Source organism: Stegastes partitus, unplaced genomic scaffold, assembly GCF_000690725.1.
Source record: "Stegastes partitus isolate 25-593 unplaced genomic scaffold, Stegastes_partitus-1.0.2 Scaffold1419, whole genome shotgun sequence".
In the NCBI taxonomy this organism is placed as follows: Eukaryota; Metazoa; Chordata; class Actinopteri; family Pomacentridae; genus Stegastes; species Stegastes partitus.
In genome coordinates, this window is record NW_007579150.1 from 59,864 (window position 1) to 74,955 (window position 15,092).

At 42.1% G+C, this 15,092-nt stretch overlaps 1 protein-coding gene across 1 annotated transcript in view; it reads right to left on the reverse strand.

The window, feature by feature from the left end:
* khdrbs3 (KH domain containing, RNA binding, signal transduction associated 3) overlaps positions 1-15,092 on the reverse strand; it is a 121,149-nt gene that overhangs the window by 40,315 nt on the left and 65,742 nt on the right. The window contains exons 4-5 of the mRNA XM_008299455.1: positions 3,223-3,369; positions 2,220-2,359 (exon numbers count right to left, since the gene is read on the reverse strand). Of these exons, the coding sequence (XP_008297677.1) occupies positions 2,220-2,359; positions 3,223-3,369 (287 nt within the window). The remainder of the gene's footprint in view (positions 1-2,219; positions 2,360-3,222; positions 3,370-15,092) is intronic.

Consider the following 15,092-nt stretch of genomic DNA (forward strand, 5'->3'; position numbering starts at 1 on the left):
AGGTCTCTGAGGTTAAACATCTGCCACATCAACACCATCCGTCCCTTCACCGGCTGCAGTCTGAGCTGATGAACCTGCTGCTTTGACCATCCAACGTTTTTTGTGGCTCATAGATGTTTTGTGTCTCGTGCTCATTTTCTACAAAGTTTCTTGGTCTTCTCTAACAACAACAACAACAACAACAACAACAACAACAACAACAACAACAGAGGTAGCTGAGTAGCTGAGCATTTGTTTTTTTCAAATGGAAAATAGTCTTCACTAACTTACTGTCAGTTGTTACCTGTTGTGACATCAGGGCCTATGTTATACACCAGGCGTGTCGAATCCTGGTCCTCGAGGGCCACAGTCCTGCATGTTTTAGATGTTTCCTTCTTCCAACACACCTGATTCAAATGATCAGCTCATCATCAAGCTCTGCAGAAGCCTGATAACGATCCTGATCATTTGAATCAGGCGTGTTGGAAGAGGGAAGCATCTAAAACATGCAGGATTGCGGCCCTCGAGGACCAGGATTCGACACCCGTGTTATACACGGTGAAACCGAATTCACCAACCTCCAAAATATTTATTGTTCTGTTCTATTTCTTGCTCTCCATCTGCTATCCTGCAATATCCGCCCCCTCATCCCCACTCTTACCCCAACCAGTCGAGGCAGATGGCCGCCCTTCCTGAGCCTGGTTCTGCCGGAGTATTTTTTTTGGTCTCCCTTCCCATTGGGTTGTTTTTTTTTTTTTTTTCGATTCCTTCCCACCGTTGCCAACTGCTTGCTCAGAGGGAGACCAAATGCAACTTTGGATTGTTGGGTTCTCTGTTTAAAAGTCACATCACCTTATGATGTGAAGCGCTGTGAGATGTTGTGAACTGCGCTGTATAAATAAAATTGAATTGAATAAAAACCTGAAGTGAACACATCTGGAAATGTTCTATGCAAGTGAACCTCCAGTTCCAGAGCAAAATGAGTACAACGGTATTTGAAATTAGTTCTGGCACAGAAAACCCGCCCAGTTTATGTACGTCTGCAGCTGCTTTAATCAGAATCAAACATTTACAACGTGGTGTTGCATTGCTATTTCACCTGAAATTTCCACAAACAGTAAAACATAGCGTTGTTTTTGCAGAAATATTTTTGCTGTTCTAGTTTTCTCCACCGTATAAGCGGCTTGGGTATATTTTTAGACACACCTGCACCGGCTCTTCTTGTTGAAGTTGCAGGCCAAGAGGTTGGGGTGAGTCAGGCGGCAGGAGTGAGCTGCTGGTGAACTGAGAACAGCTCGGCAAACTCTGGCTGCAGTCTTTGTAGCGGGTTTGCTGCTAATAAAGTTAATGTTGTCTCCAAGATCTGCCTCAGTGTCTGCAGGTGCGTGGAGACCGCGCTGCTGCCAGCGTTCAACTTTGGCCTCCGCAACCCTTTTCAAAAAGCAGCATAATGATATTTGGACAATAACAAACTGAGGTTGTTTAGCTTCAGCGAGAGGCAACCAACCAGCGCGGACAGACACGGCTTCAATCACTGTTTTGCTGAGTGCACTGCAGAATGCAACTGATCACATATTCACCGTTTAGATTTTAACAAAGGGTGCAAAATATTAAACCGAAGGTGCAATGCGTGCACCCCTGCAGAAGTCATGTCCTCGGAATATATGAAATTTAAACTGATGTCAAGTCAGTCGCGTATGCCCACAAACTACCAAGAGCCCCTCAATAAAAATATACACCTGAAAATATGCATGATGTGTCCTGTTTATGTTTGTCTCCAGATGTCAAATCCAGAGTCAGCCCATGAGCTGACTGCGCAATGAGTTGCTGACTTAGTGAATCAAGGACTAATTCACACACATGGCGACCAAAGTCAACGTTGCCGGGGAGTAAATCTAAGCCAGGCATTTACATCTAGTTTTGTTGACAGGCACGGAACAGGCCTGCAAACACAATGGATGTATGTGCGACCCTTGTTGTATCTCGTTTATTATAACAACATAGATGTGAATGTGTTGCTGTATCAGACGTAGGCAGTCATAAATGTGCTCTAACTCAAAATGACACCATTAAGTCTGAAAATGCAACTGAATACTGTGCACATCCATTTGCAAGAAAAAAAAACTGCCTTTCCAGTTGCTCCTAAACTGTAAATAATACTCATTCCCCAGCCGAACAGGAATGCACAACATCCCACACACACACACATAAATGTGCACAAACATTTGGAAGCGGGTTACCTGGGAGGCCCTGGAACAGGTGTCCCTCTTCCACGGGCGGCTGACTTGCCCCTCACCGACGGCACCTTGGCATCCTCCGATCCGCCGTTCAGGTATGTGAGCTCCTGCAGCTGGGCCTGTCTGATCTCATCATTGTAATCCTGCACACAGAGAGGCATCATGTTCACACACACACACACACACACACACACACGGACGGCAATAGACTCGCTTTCAATTACACTGTATTAAATTACGTCCTTTATCTCCAGGGCTACAGCCCCGGGAATATCTAATTAATGTACTTTACAGTACTGCCGTGACCGCTGTTCCTGAGGCAGCAAAACATTTCAGATCTCCCGTTGATAAATCCTCAGGACCCCATTCGCCTTTATCTTCTCGCGCGCAGTTGTGTTTTTTTTTGCGGCTAAATTAAAACACATAATTAATATGGAAATAGGTCTTTAATCACAAAATGACTGATATGATTGTCATGTGTCGGCTCTATCAATAAATATGTTTTATGGCAACAGTGAGGGGAGCTACCAGGGAAGGAGGGGTGTTGGAGGGGTCTGCCGATAATTAATGATGAGATGTAAATCATCATAGCTCTGAGCGCTGGAGAGATCATCCATAATGAATGGAGGAAGAGTAAATAAGCTCCATGCTGCATGCTGCTGCCAAGGAGGGTTGGCCCATGCAGAGAGATTCCCCCCTGCGCTCTTTTATTCCTCTTATACCCACCACTTCCCACACAGGATCACACACGCTGAACCAAATGTTGGCCACACACACACACACACACAGACTGACAAAATTACAGTACAAGTTACAGACAAAGAGAGTGAAAGAAAAAGTGACTCGTCTCCGCTGTTGGCTTCACTGTGGACGGGCTGAAAATGAGCCGGCCGGGGCCAAAGAGCAGCCGAACAGAGATTCTGGAGGAGAACGAGGAAAAGCTGGAGGGAGTGTGTTTGTGTACGACTGTGTGTTTGTGTGGTGAGAGCAAAGGGAGGGAGCACACCGGTATGAGAAACTTTTTGATCTCCTCCAGAGCGTGACCCATCCTGGCGTAGGCCTCTGCTGGCGGGGCGAACACCTCGATGAGGACGTGCAGGTCTTCGTTCAGGTGGTGGTATTTGGCCTCGCCGCTCTGCCGTAGCTCTTCCTCCTGAAAAAGACAACGGTTTGGTGTCATACGTCTTCCGTCTAGGGAATGAGGATGAGCTAACTGTCACAGCGAGGAACATTTATCTTTTTTTTTTTTCTTTAAGGATTTACTGTGGAGACTTTTTTTTTTTTCTGTAACTGTTCACATAATGAGGTTTGATGCTTCGGTGCTGCAGAGCTACCAAACGACAGACAGAAAATATTTATGTGGCCTGTTGTAAACTCCTGCAAACAGGCATTCCTTACAATCTTTTCAACTGCGGCTGTCACATTTAACGGATTGCCTTTGTCCTCACGCAGCTGCCTGTCTTCACAACAAATGCACCGATGATGTACTGTGCTTACTTCACCGTCGTATCTTCGGGGGCTTGTTGAATTTTAGCTCATCTGAGCGAGTGCTGTAAGTTCATTAAAGTAAATTCAGCAACTCTGGGAGGAAAGGGAAGTCCTGGTTTAAGCTCGATCAGGTGCAATACTGATTTCTGGAAATCAAAAAAGAAAAAAAAAGAAAAACACCGGCTGATTTAGATACAGAAGTTTACGAAGTTTGGAAATAAAGATCATCTGTCGGGGATGATTCAGTCAAACAGTGGCTGAACATTTGTTTTCAGACGACCTAAATAAATTGGTCACTTTACTTAGTGTTGGTGGATTTTTGGTGCAATTTGACCCACGTCAGCAGCATCTTATGCAACTCAAGTAAGTTCAGTGACTCATTTTTGCATCTTTATCAACAGAAAATCTATAATAAAAGACATCAGGATACCAGACATACATGCACAGCAGGAGACTCCTGGGAGGTGAAGCATCATTAAAAAAAAAAAACAGTTCATTCATGCAAACTCCTGCAAAACACGTTTAGATACCAAGAATTGATTTTGCCGAGTACTTTGCCTTTCCTCTGCAGATGGCAATGTCTGTCAGTCCACCTGTCTGAAACTTTCTATTAGGTGAAAGTCCAGATGTGTCCTGAGGTTTCATTCTTTACACCTGCCATTGCTTGCAGGTCACGATAATCAGTAAATATCTTTGCACCAACAATATGGTTAAATGTGTTCCTTAGGAGATGCACTGGGATGGATATTCACAGTAAACTTTGGTGATCTTTTGGGGATGTTTATCTCGTGCTATCACTGGCACAAATTTATCAAACATTTTGATTAAGGTGACATCTTTTTTTGTTGTTGTTAAAAATCAGAAAAGTCCAAATCTACAGATAGGCAGATTACTTTCATATGTGACGAAAGCAGCATCAGATCCTCTTCCTGGAGATGCTACAAACACTGTTGTGATTTTGTGGAGAAGTGCTTCAGCAGAGGAAAATGAATTTTACTGTGGAGGCTTCTTTTGAGTGCAAACCATTTGGAAGCTTTGTCATATGGTGCAACACAGGCAAAGGCATTTAAATGTGTGTTTGTTTTTGTTTTTTTGCTTTGGATGGCATTCAGATCTGGTTTTACACCTGTTACACAGAAATCTGTGGTGCTGATTTAAACGGTCAAACAAATTAGATGCGTTGCTTCATGACACTGACACAAGCTGAAATACTTCCACACCAGACGAGGGCTGCAGGATCACGACTAAAGTAATAATGAGGATTATTCTGATCAATATAATGATCATCATTACCCTGTTGATTATAATTATTCATTGATTTTAAGATATTTTTACATTCCTGCTAATGCACAAGTCCACATCAAAATAAGACTTAAAGCAAATGTTTTACACCTGAATCCAGTGCCTCTCCTAAAGGCAAAATATGAATAAAACTGTAATCAAAACGCTCGACTTAATGATGATTTGCTTCACGATGGACACCAAAAGCCACACATCCAGCCCAAAAGAACAACGGGACAGGTGACTGCAGCACTGTGCACAGACAAGCCTCTAGTCTCCACTCAGCTACTGCAGGAAATAACACAGGTGTGCAACCAAACACGACTTAGACAAGAGTGAAATAAGACGATCTAACCTCAGATTTACCCGAAGTGAAGCTGAGCGATTGTATTTACATGCAGAGCATTTAAAATGTCAACATCACAGTTGATCATGTTCATTTACTTATGCGAAGGCAGGATTGCGATCACAATTAATACTCCAGCCTTGATTTTTTCTCTCCTGTTCCTTTTGCTGCACACGTGTGAAGTCTGCATGAAAACAAAGTCTGTCTTGTATGCAAAGTGTGAAAATACTTTTCAAAAAATAAGCCCTTAAAAATTAAAAGCAAGTGATGGTCACCCTGACAAATTTATCTGGTAGATAAGTTATTAAATATGACAACTGTGTGACTTTTCTTTTTCCGTCAAGCAGAAAGAAAAGTTCTAATTAATTAGTTTAACTTGTATTGCAGCCGTCTGACAAAGAGTTTAACCTGTGGTGGAGGTGGTCTGACACACTCATACCATCCTTTTGATTGTTATCATGTGCAAATGCTCCATCGCATGCTTTAAATCTATGATCTAGTAGAATGTATAATCTGAATATTGAATTAAACCTTGACTTTAAGAAAAATGCAGGACGAATATCTGTCAGAAAAAAAATAACAAAAATAGATATAGATATTGATATTTCACTCCAAACCACAGATGTTCACCTCAGGCCAGTGTGAGGGATCACTGAAGCTGTTAGGATTCATTCTCTAGCGACTACAACTGAAAAATATTCAAGACAATCCACAAGTTATTTTCAACCTGGACCCAAGTGAACCATTTGGACCGAGCATATTGCATTTCCCTACAAAATGCACCATTTTGCTGTGTATGAATTCACAAGGACATAAAGCTGAGTGTCCATCTTTTCAGATGCTGTTATCAGGAACACATGGAATGTGTTTAACTACATTTTTTACATACTGCAAGATGTCGATCAGCTTGTCAGGTCAGATATGTGATGTTTGACAGCGCCGGCAGCGTCTGTTGAAAACAACTGGTGTATTAGAATTACATTTCACATGGCGTCCTTATGTCCCTGCATCACACTCTAACCCTGCAACACATTTTCTGTGCCTGGTGCACAGGCCTGAAAGAGCATTCATTTGCTGTTTAGTTCCACTCAGACCCCTGAAAGCAGAGCAGATGTAACTGGCTCATTTCCACCCCTACCTGCGGAAGCACGGTGCATTTAGGCTGCAACAGCAAAGTGTTCCACGTAAACAGAGATGGGCTGCGCAGGCCATTCAGTCCCGACAGAAGCAGGCCAGTGTAACGTTATTGATGGGGAGAAATAGGACAGCAAAACCCCCAAATGTCTCCCACCACATTGCACAAAGGAAACAACAGGTTTGGCGTCCCAGTTTCTCCTTTTCAATGAAAAAAAAAAAAAAAAAGTCTTCTCTGGGGCCTCTCCAATGGCGTCAACTTCCGCTTCCCCTCTCCCTCTCCAGCACCATGCAAACCAGTGTCTCTGATGTCACCTAATTATAAATAACCTTCTTTTAAGAGTGCCTGTGGTATGTTAATGATATGTTAATTTCCCCCATAAATCTGTGCTTTACGAGCAGAGGGCTCCTTTGCGCATAACGCCGGAGCTGCCGGAGCTGCCGGAGCTGCTGGTGTTGAGAAGGGAGTGTGAGCAGGGTGTTGGGAAGAAGACAACCGCTTGTAGAACTGTCTCCCCTTTCATGTGGGATATTTGCATGAAGAAATGTATGAAAAACAATCATTGCTGGAACTAAAGAAGCCCAAAAAACACAAGTCAAATGTTAGCATGTCTCATCTAATGACTGTCTATCTAAGCGCTGGTCTTCCACTCCATCTATAATGTATATTATCATGTGCAAAGTACACCTAGTTTTCTATTAAACCAGGCCGAATGTGTGACCGCGTCATTTGCATACGATATTGTGGCACTTTTCATACATGAGGTGGCCTCTCTCTCAGCGCTGATAAGAAGCATCCAGCAGAGTCCTATAGCAGCTAAGCAGCCCACAGCGGGAGATTACAGCTGTCTGTTTTTCATATCTATTGGCAGCATCTTCCTTCTGTTTACATTTTTTTTTTCTCTCTGTAAATCTGCTTATGAAAAGCCGTTCACCCTGGAAACGGAGGGCCACGGCTCTCTGGACGCAGGAGCCTCCAGCAGCCAGAGCTTAGAGGTAAAAGAACAACGTCGAGCTGCGAGTATTTATTTAAAATTCACATTCAAAGGAAGGACGGATGTGAAAATTCTGCTCTTCTGTTCGTGCGGCAGGTGACGGAGCCGCTCAGGTGATGAGCCGCGAGGCGCTATCGGCCCTGTTCATCTGCACTTCTGTCAGCTTACAAACACAAAGACCAGATTTCCTCTTTAACATGACAAACGTGTATATTCTGAGGGAACGTATCTCTCTGCAATAGCTGTCTTAACGCAGCAACACTCAGCTGTGCCTGCACCACAAAGAGAGCATATCTGTCTCAGCCATCCTTTTCTAAATACTGGTGAAATGAAGAACTGATAAAAAAAAAGATTATTTTGTGTGATTTAAAAACACTGCATGGACTGGTACCAGTTTATATCTCACATCCAGATCCCTCAGAGCTCCTGCCCAAGCACTGCTCTTTGTTTTACAGACTGTTCTGAAATGTTCAGTTGTTGCCTCGTTGTTTATTAAAAGATTTTTTTCCTGTCCATCTTTGACCAACGTTGTCCTTTGCTTTTTGAATGTTGAATCATATTAGTATTGTTTAGCTAAAAAAATATGCAAAATGTCATCATTCATTCATTTAAAGTCATACGATTGCTATAAATTTGCAAATGTTATTGTATTTGTGGCTTATTTGATGGCTGTTTTTTTGTAAAATATTAATTTCTTAACAGATGTGACCACAGCTAGCATAAGTCCTCACATAAAACACTTTTTCTTTCTTTTAGGTATTTTGGTTTTTTTAGCCCCATATAGTCCAGACTGAAATACTTTAGGTATTATGAATAATATCAAATTTGGAACAGGCGTTTCGGATGAATTGGAAATTTTTCATTACAGCAGGTTTCAATTTGCCCTGTCGTCACCATTTGTTAAATTTTAATTTGCCAAATTCTGTTTCAAGGCCAAACACATGCAAGACTAATAACTTTCTGTAATCTGTGGTTTTAAATTTATTTTCAGGCCTCTCCAAAGTGCGGCAGTGAAATAGAATATTTACAAAGTGCAAAAAAAAAAAAAAAAGTGCAAAAACCCAATTGTAAAAATAAGCAAAGAAAGAGAAAAGAAAAACTCTATCTACAGATCTACAGGACTACATACACACCAGTTCTCCTTTAACTCCAGCTTCAAAAAAACATTCAGACCAACACTGTCACTCCAACTCCAACTCCAACTACTCCCACACTCCAATCAGGCCCAGAGCCCTCAGGTTTAAAGGCCAAGCCCCGCCCACTGGGCGGAGCCTTTACAGGCAAAACATACAACAATTACATAAACATTGTTTTCTTGTTCCAAATAAACAGTTTCACCCCCGCTATGGGAAACATACCATTACTATCCAGGGGACAGGGGTAGGGTTTCCCACAATGACATCATCAATTCAAGGAATCATGTTTAAAGGAAAAATAATAAAATGTTGCGCATCATGTGACGGGCAAACCGCGCGGGCCCATACCATTTAAGCCGGCTGGTGGTATGGCCCGGGTTTTCCCGCCAAGCATCCAGCCAGCTGCCCACCACTGCAACGGATGGTGAGTGTGTGTGAGTGTGTGTGAGTGTGTGTGTGTGTGTGTGTGTGTGTGTGTGAGTGTGTGTGCGTGTATGGACGAAAGAGAGAGAGTATCGCTGCAAGTGTGCACCCTTGGTCACGATACTAACAGCAGGAAGTGAAATAGGATGAGGTGTGTGTGCAGGTTATGGTGACGTTTGTAAATGGGTGTGCGTATGTGTGTGTCCTGTGTGTGTGTGTGTGTGTGTGTGTGTGTGTGTGTGTGTGTGTGCTACGTCAGCATGCCGGCCCGCTAACTTCAGCTAGTGACGGCGTCGCTCCGTCACACAATGCTAGCATGCTAACACACTAAACATCTAAGCTGTGTCCAGATTCACCTCCTTCTTGCTGGATAGTGCACTACAGCTACTGGCCACTAGGGGGTCGACTCCAGTGTTACGCTCTGTAATGCTGTTTATAAACTATCTGCAGACAAAATCTATTTGTAGAAAAGTGAATATATTGGTGTCAAAATTTAGAAAACATAAAACTTTGTTGAAGTCTGTTTATTTGTGTTTTCCATGCACTTATTTCAAACATCCAGATCGTGATGTGTCAGCTAAAGCTGTGGACAGGACACTGCTAGAGACCACAGGATAGATGATCCACACCGATATCGCACCTTAACGAGGTTCTACGAAGTTCATTCACCCATTTACACCAACGAAGGCAGTCATGCAAGTGTTCAGCGTCTTGCCCAAGAACCTTTCGAACACGGAGGATCAAGCCCACGGCCTCGCTGGTCAACCGTTCTACCACCTGGGCCACGGCTGCCCTACAGATCAAGATTAGAGTCAGAGCGAGACGGCTGTACCAGAGCCACAATCATGCATTTTTACAAATATTCTGTCAAGAGCTGGTTAAAGAAACAAAAAATGCTCAGTATTGACCAGGCAGAAAATCAACCAACTTCTACTGAGCGCCATTTTATTTATATTCAAGCTAACAAATGCCAAAACGGCCGTGAGATGATTGAAAAATGTAATAATGATAAATATTTGTTGCTATTGACACTGTCTATACAGCTGTTGAACATTCTAGTATTCCACTGCGGTTTACCATTTCTTCTTTTGTGTGTATTTATTTATTTTTAGGTTTTTGGCTGCAGCTGGTCACATGACCGGTACATTTGTTCTAAATACACTAAAATGCACAAACAGCACAGCACGCTAAACGTCATAAATGTCTTCACAGCTCACTGCGAGACAAGTCGACCCCACACCTCCTTTAGGGAAGGCGAGGAAAAAAAAAAGAGATATTCCCTTCAAAAAGGCTGACCGTGCATTTCCCACAATTCATGTACTTGTTAACACGATTTTAATTATATCATCCGCGAGTTTTTCAAATGGTAAATGGACCTTCAGTGCGGCTGAAGCACGCGCAGCTCGATTCATATTGTGGCGAAGGAAAGCTCTCACACATGCAGAACGTATTCCTCCACAGCAGCAGCTCGCAAATTAAACTCGATGCAGGACTTGCTAAAAGTGAAACAAAAGAAAATGTGATTGTTTTTGCCTATCAGGAAAATTATAGAGGGAGTGCAGGTCCCAGGGAGGAAAATGGATGAGTTAATCACGGCGCTAACGAGGAGGGGGCGCGGGATGCGGACGCCTTTACATCATCCTGCGCTGACAGCAGCAGGACAACCGAGGTGCCATAACCAGGCGGGGAGACTCTGCCTCTGACAGCTCGGTGCCTTTCAACCTCGCATTGTCGTCAGAGCAACATCAAGGTCCCGCAGCAGCAAATATTTGTGCAATTATGCCAGCTCTGGCGGTGCGTCTGCCAAATGTAAGAGCTTAAAAGGGAATGCACTGAACATTGTATAGTTTCACCCTCCAGGTACGATCGCAATTACCATTTCATCTAATGTCTTCCAGAGGTACATAATCCCCTCTTTAGTCAGGCAGGTGCAACCCAGATATACAGTACAGTATGTATTTTATCAATATAAATAGAACCAAGGCAGCTTCACTTATTGCTCCTGTGCAGACAAGACAGCTTTGTTTTTAGCTGTCGAGAAAAAGCCTCCGAGTCCGTGTTTTTTGGGCCGAGCTTCCTGACCCACACGAGGAACTTCGAGTGCAGACGACTGCAGTGACACATGCTATTTGGCTGAAAACAGAAAGTCAGCAACGAGCCGAACATAAAGTATCAGTTTTGTACCAAGGTTGTATCCTCAAACACCCCTAAAAAAGAAAAAAAGAGGAGAAGCAGCAGCACTACGCGGAGAGAAAGCTGTCAGTCATAAATCCCGCAGTGGGTTTGTGCAGACAGGTAAGGGCTGCCGAGGTCAGCACATCTCCATGACAGATCTTTTCTCCAGGTACTCGAGAGGAGTCCACCATCAAAGCCTATTGATCACAGTAATCTAAAAGAATGTGCTGTATTATAGCAAGAATCATCGCCACCAACAAATCACCGCTGACAAACAGAGGGAGAGGACAGACACGGACGAGCCAAGTGAAGTCGATTTATTCCCAGTTAAACAGTCCAGCGTGCGATCAATTCCGCCGCTAAAGATCCGCCGTTAGAGCCATTTATATCCACTCTTTATGTGCTGACATGATCACAGATGACAGAAGTCATTAAAGTGGATTGTGTTTGAAATTTCAGGCTATTTCCTTCTCACAAAATCCATCCTGTTTTTTCCCCACAAAGTTTTGTTCAAATCATTACAAAGAGCAATCTTCCCACCCTGAGCCTGAATTTATATAAAAACAAAGCATAAATCTAGACAGAGTGTTGTCTTGTGTACACTCTGCACTCGATTCGACTGTGTGTACTTTGCTTACTATGAGCGAGAGTGGGCTTTGAAAGATGTCAGCCGTGTTTGGCGATCCCCAAGATCATTCACATTTCCATAAGCTTTTGAATTTTTGTTTTTCAAGACGAAGCTGTTTTTGCAAAACTCTAATGCAGCCTACGCGACCTGAGAGCTGTCAATCAAATGCAGTCAGAGATAGCGGGGTGACCCGAGACGAACACATAAACATACAAACGTTAGATCACTTTCTTCCAAGTTATAACGAAGGGAAAATGAAAACGTCAATTAAAATCCCATGTAAGTCAGTAAATTAAAGCCTTTTGTCCCCTCTAAACATAATTAAAAACATTTTAAACACATTGCTGTTTAAAAACATGAAACAATGACAATTATTTGTCAAAATTGACAAAATGCAGAAGCAAACATTTAATGGTTCCAGCTTCAAATATGAATAATTTTTTGTATGTTTGTTTTCTATGATAGTATTTATATCTGGGTTTTAAACTGTTGAATGGACAAACCAAAAACGTCTGAAGAGGTCAGCTCGGGGATGTTGGGATCTGTAAAGGGCAACCATGAATCCAATAATCAATTACTTGTCAAAAATTCAACTTTCCAAACAATTTTTGACAATTAATGAATATGTCTTTAAGAAAAAATTACAATTCTTTGATTTCAGATCCTTAAATGTGAATATTTTCTGCTTCGTTTGATCCTCTGTGACAGAATATTTTTCACTTAATTTTCTAACATTTTAAAGACAACTAGTTGATTAATTATGAAAAAAAATTAACAAAACAAATTAACTGGCAAAGAAAATAATGCTTAGTTTTTAAAAATAATTTTAAATTATTATTTTTAAAAATAAATTCTAAATATTATTTTATTATGAAGGGAGACAATTATTACCGAAGCCGAGAGCGGTCGTTTTTCGCTACTGTTCTTTCTTCGCCGCTTTCTCGAGATAACGAGTTAATTTTCTCGTTATCTCGAGATAACAAGAATCGTTTTCTTGTGAAAACGAGATAACTGGTGTTTGTGTTTGCCCGCTCAAGCCCGGTCCAGGATGGAATCCCAGGTGTGTGGGACCTCCCACACACCTGGGATTCCATCCTCAGTCACCAGCGGGGGGCCGGAGGACAGACCAGACCGGGCACCAGCGCTTCATTGTGAGCTGTCGTGCCCAGTCAGCTGTTCTCATGACACGTCATGTCGGAGTTCCCGCTCAGCTGTCTATATAAGATACGTCACACCAGGAAGTCCCACAACTTCTGATGAAGGCTGAAGGGACAGCCGAAACTGTCAACGGGATAATTATCTCGTTATCTCGAGAAAATGCTGTTTAAAAAAACGTGCGGCCATGACCGCTCTCGGCTTCCGTAAATTATATCTGTTTTAGGTATATAAAGAAATAGAGGGGAAAAAAAGGCCGCAAAGTTTCCTCAAACAGGTGGATTATTTATTGACAAAATCTGAATGCCACCTCACATTGATATTCTCCTTTGTTATGGGGACGTCACTTAAGTCGAGTGGTAGATCCACCTTAACTTCAGACCTCGTTAAAGAGCAGCAGAAGCGGCGCGAGATAAAATGATGCGGAGGCAAAAGAAGTGAAAGGAGCGAGGAGAGCAGGAATAAAAAATGAAATAACAGACTAGAGGGTTACCTTCTCTTTGTCTCTCATGGATCCTTTTCCAAGAATTGACATCTTTGTGAGAGTGTCCTCCTGTAGTCTCTTTAACGAGTTCCCGCGTGGCCCGAGGAGTTTGCCGACAAAGTTAAACTGCAACAGAGAGCGAGAAAGCGCAGATCAGTCAGAATCTGTGTGTTTGAGATAAAGAGCAAAGACTTTTCCTGTGTCAGTCACACCTGGCTCAAACAGCAAGTGAAGTTAACCAAAAACTTATCAGCAGTTTCTGTTTTATTTTCTGTCTTGATAGAATCGGCGAGGAAGCATTCCTGAGACGTCTCATCTGTGGTTCGCTGTGTCACCTTTTCATGAGTCGTGGTTTTGAGGAAGTCTCAAAATCGTTGCATAAAATTAAGATCACATTCAGGTACCGGGGCAAAGGTTTGGCTTCAGAAGAATGCACTGATCACACATATCTAACTCTGATGAAACCGGTCTTTAGCGTTGGCACACCACCACCACTTAACCCCCGGACAATCACTGGTCCAAATATTGGGTCAGTTCAACGTCTGCTGAAGTGTCTTAAATGGCATCAGTCCATTCTGAATTTGTAAAAGCACAAAGCCTCACATTTCAAATGGCGTCAGTGATTTTAAGACACCAAAGCAACGAGGGCTTCTTGGCTTTGTAATTAAAGTGTATTCACAGCAATACCGAGCATACAGCAGGTGGCGTATCTGGGCCTTCTAGCTTACTGTGTGTTGCACAAGCAAAATTCTACACATGATGATACCGTAGCGACCGTTCAGTCACAAAGCAGCAGGCCCTAAAATGTTTGACCATAATTTACAAAATTCCATCATATTTTTGCACAAGTGTTACAGCAGTATTTATTTCTATCTTTATTTTCTTTTTATTTTATGACTATTTCTTTTATTGTCTTTCTTTACTTGCCAAAAACCAAACAAGCAAAAACAAAAAAAAAACTGTAAAACTGTAAATTGTACGTATTAAATTGTTTGTATTGCATTCTTTTTTTCCCCCTGCTTGTTTTTTTTTTACTTTTTCTTATTTTTTACTTTTTTTTCCCTGTATATTCTGCTTTAATTATTTCATTTTGTGCTACTGTGATAAAACAATTTCCCTTGTGGATCAATACAGTTTATCTAAGTCTAAAATGGACATCATGCTCTATTAAAAAAAAACAAAAAAAACAGAAAATGTTTACTGAGGTAATAAATAAGGGAGAAGTAGGGTCAGTTTCTCATTAACCATCCATTCTGTATGACTGAATAGTGTGGTTGCATTTCATTATCATTTTGCTATTAGGCAAAGAAAAAAAAAGCACTGGCTTGTTTGTATTTCTTTAAACCCATCCCGGTCATATATGTGCTTCAATGTCCCCTTAAGATAGTGACATAGGGATTGCTTGGTGGCACAGAAACGCAAATAAAACTGCTAAAACTAACAGGGCTGACTGAGCGCTTGATCCGAATCCTCGGTAAGACGTGAAACTTTCGGTGTGGTAGTTTGTAGTGAAGCAGTATGAAATGTGCGACCAACAGAAGGCTCATTCCTGCAGTCTGCTGTGAGTTAAAATAAGTTCTCAAAGAATCAATTCTTTTTGTTACTAGAGGAGTCGCCCCCTGCTGGCTGTT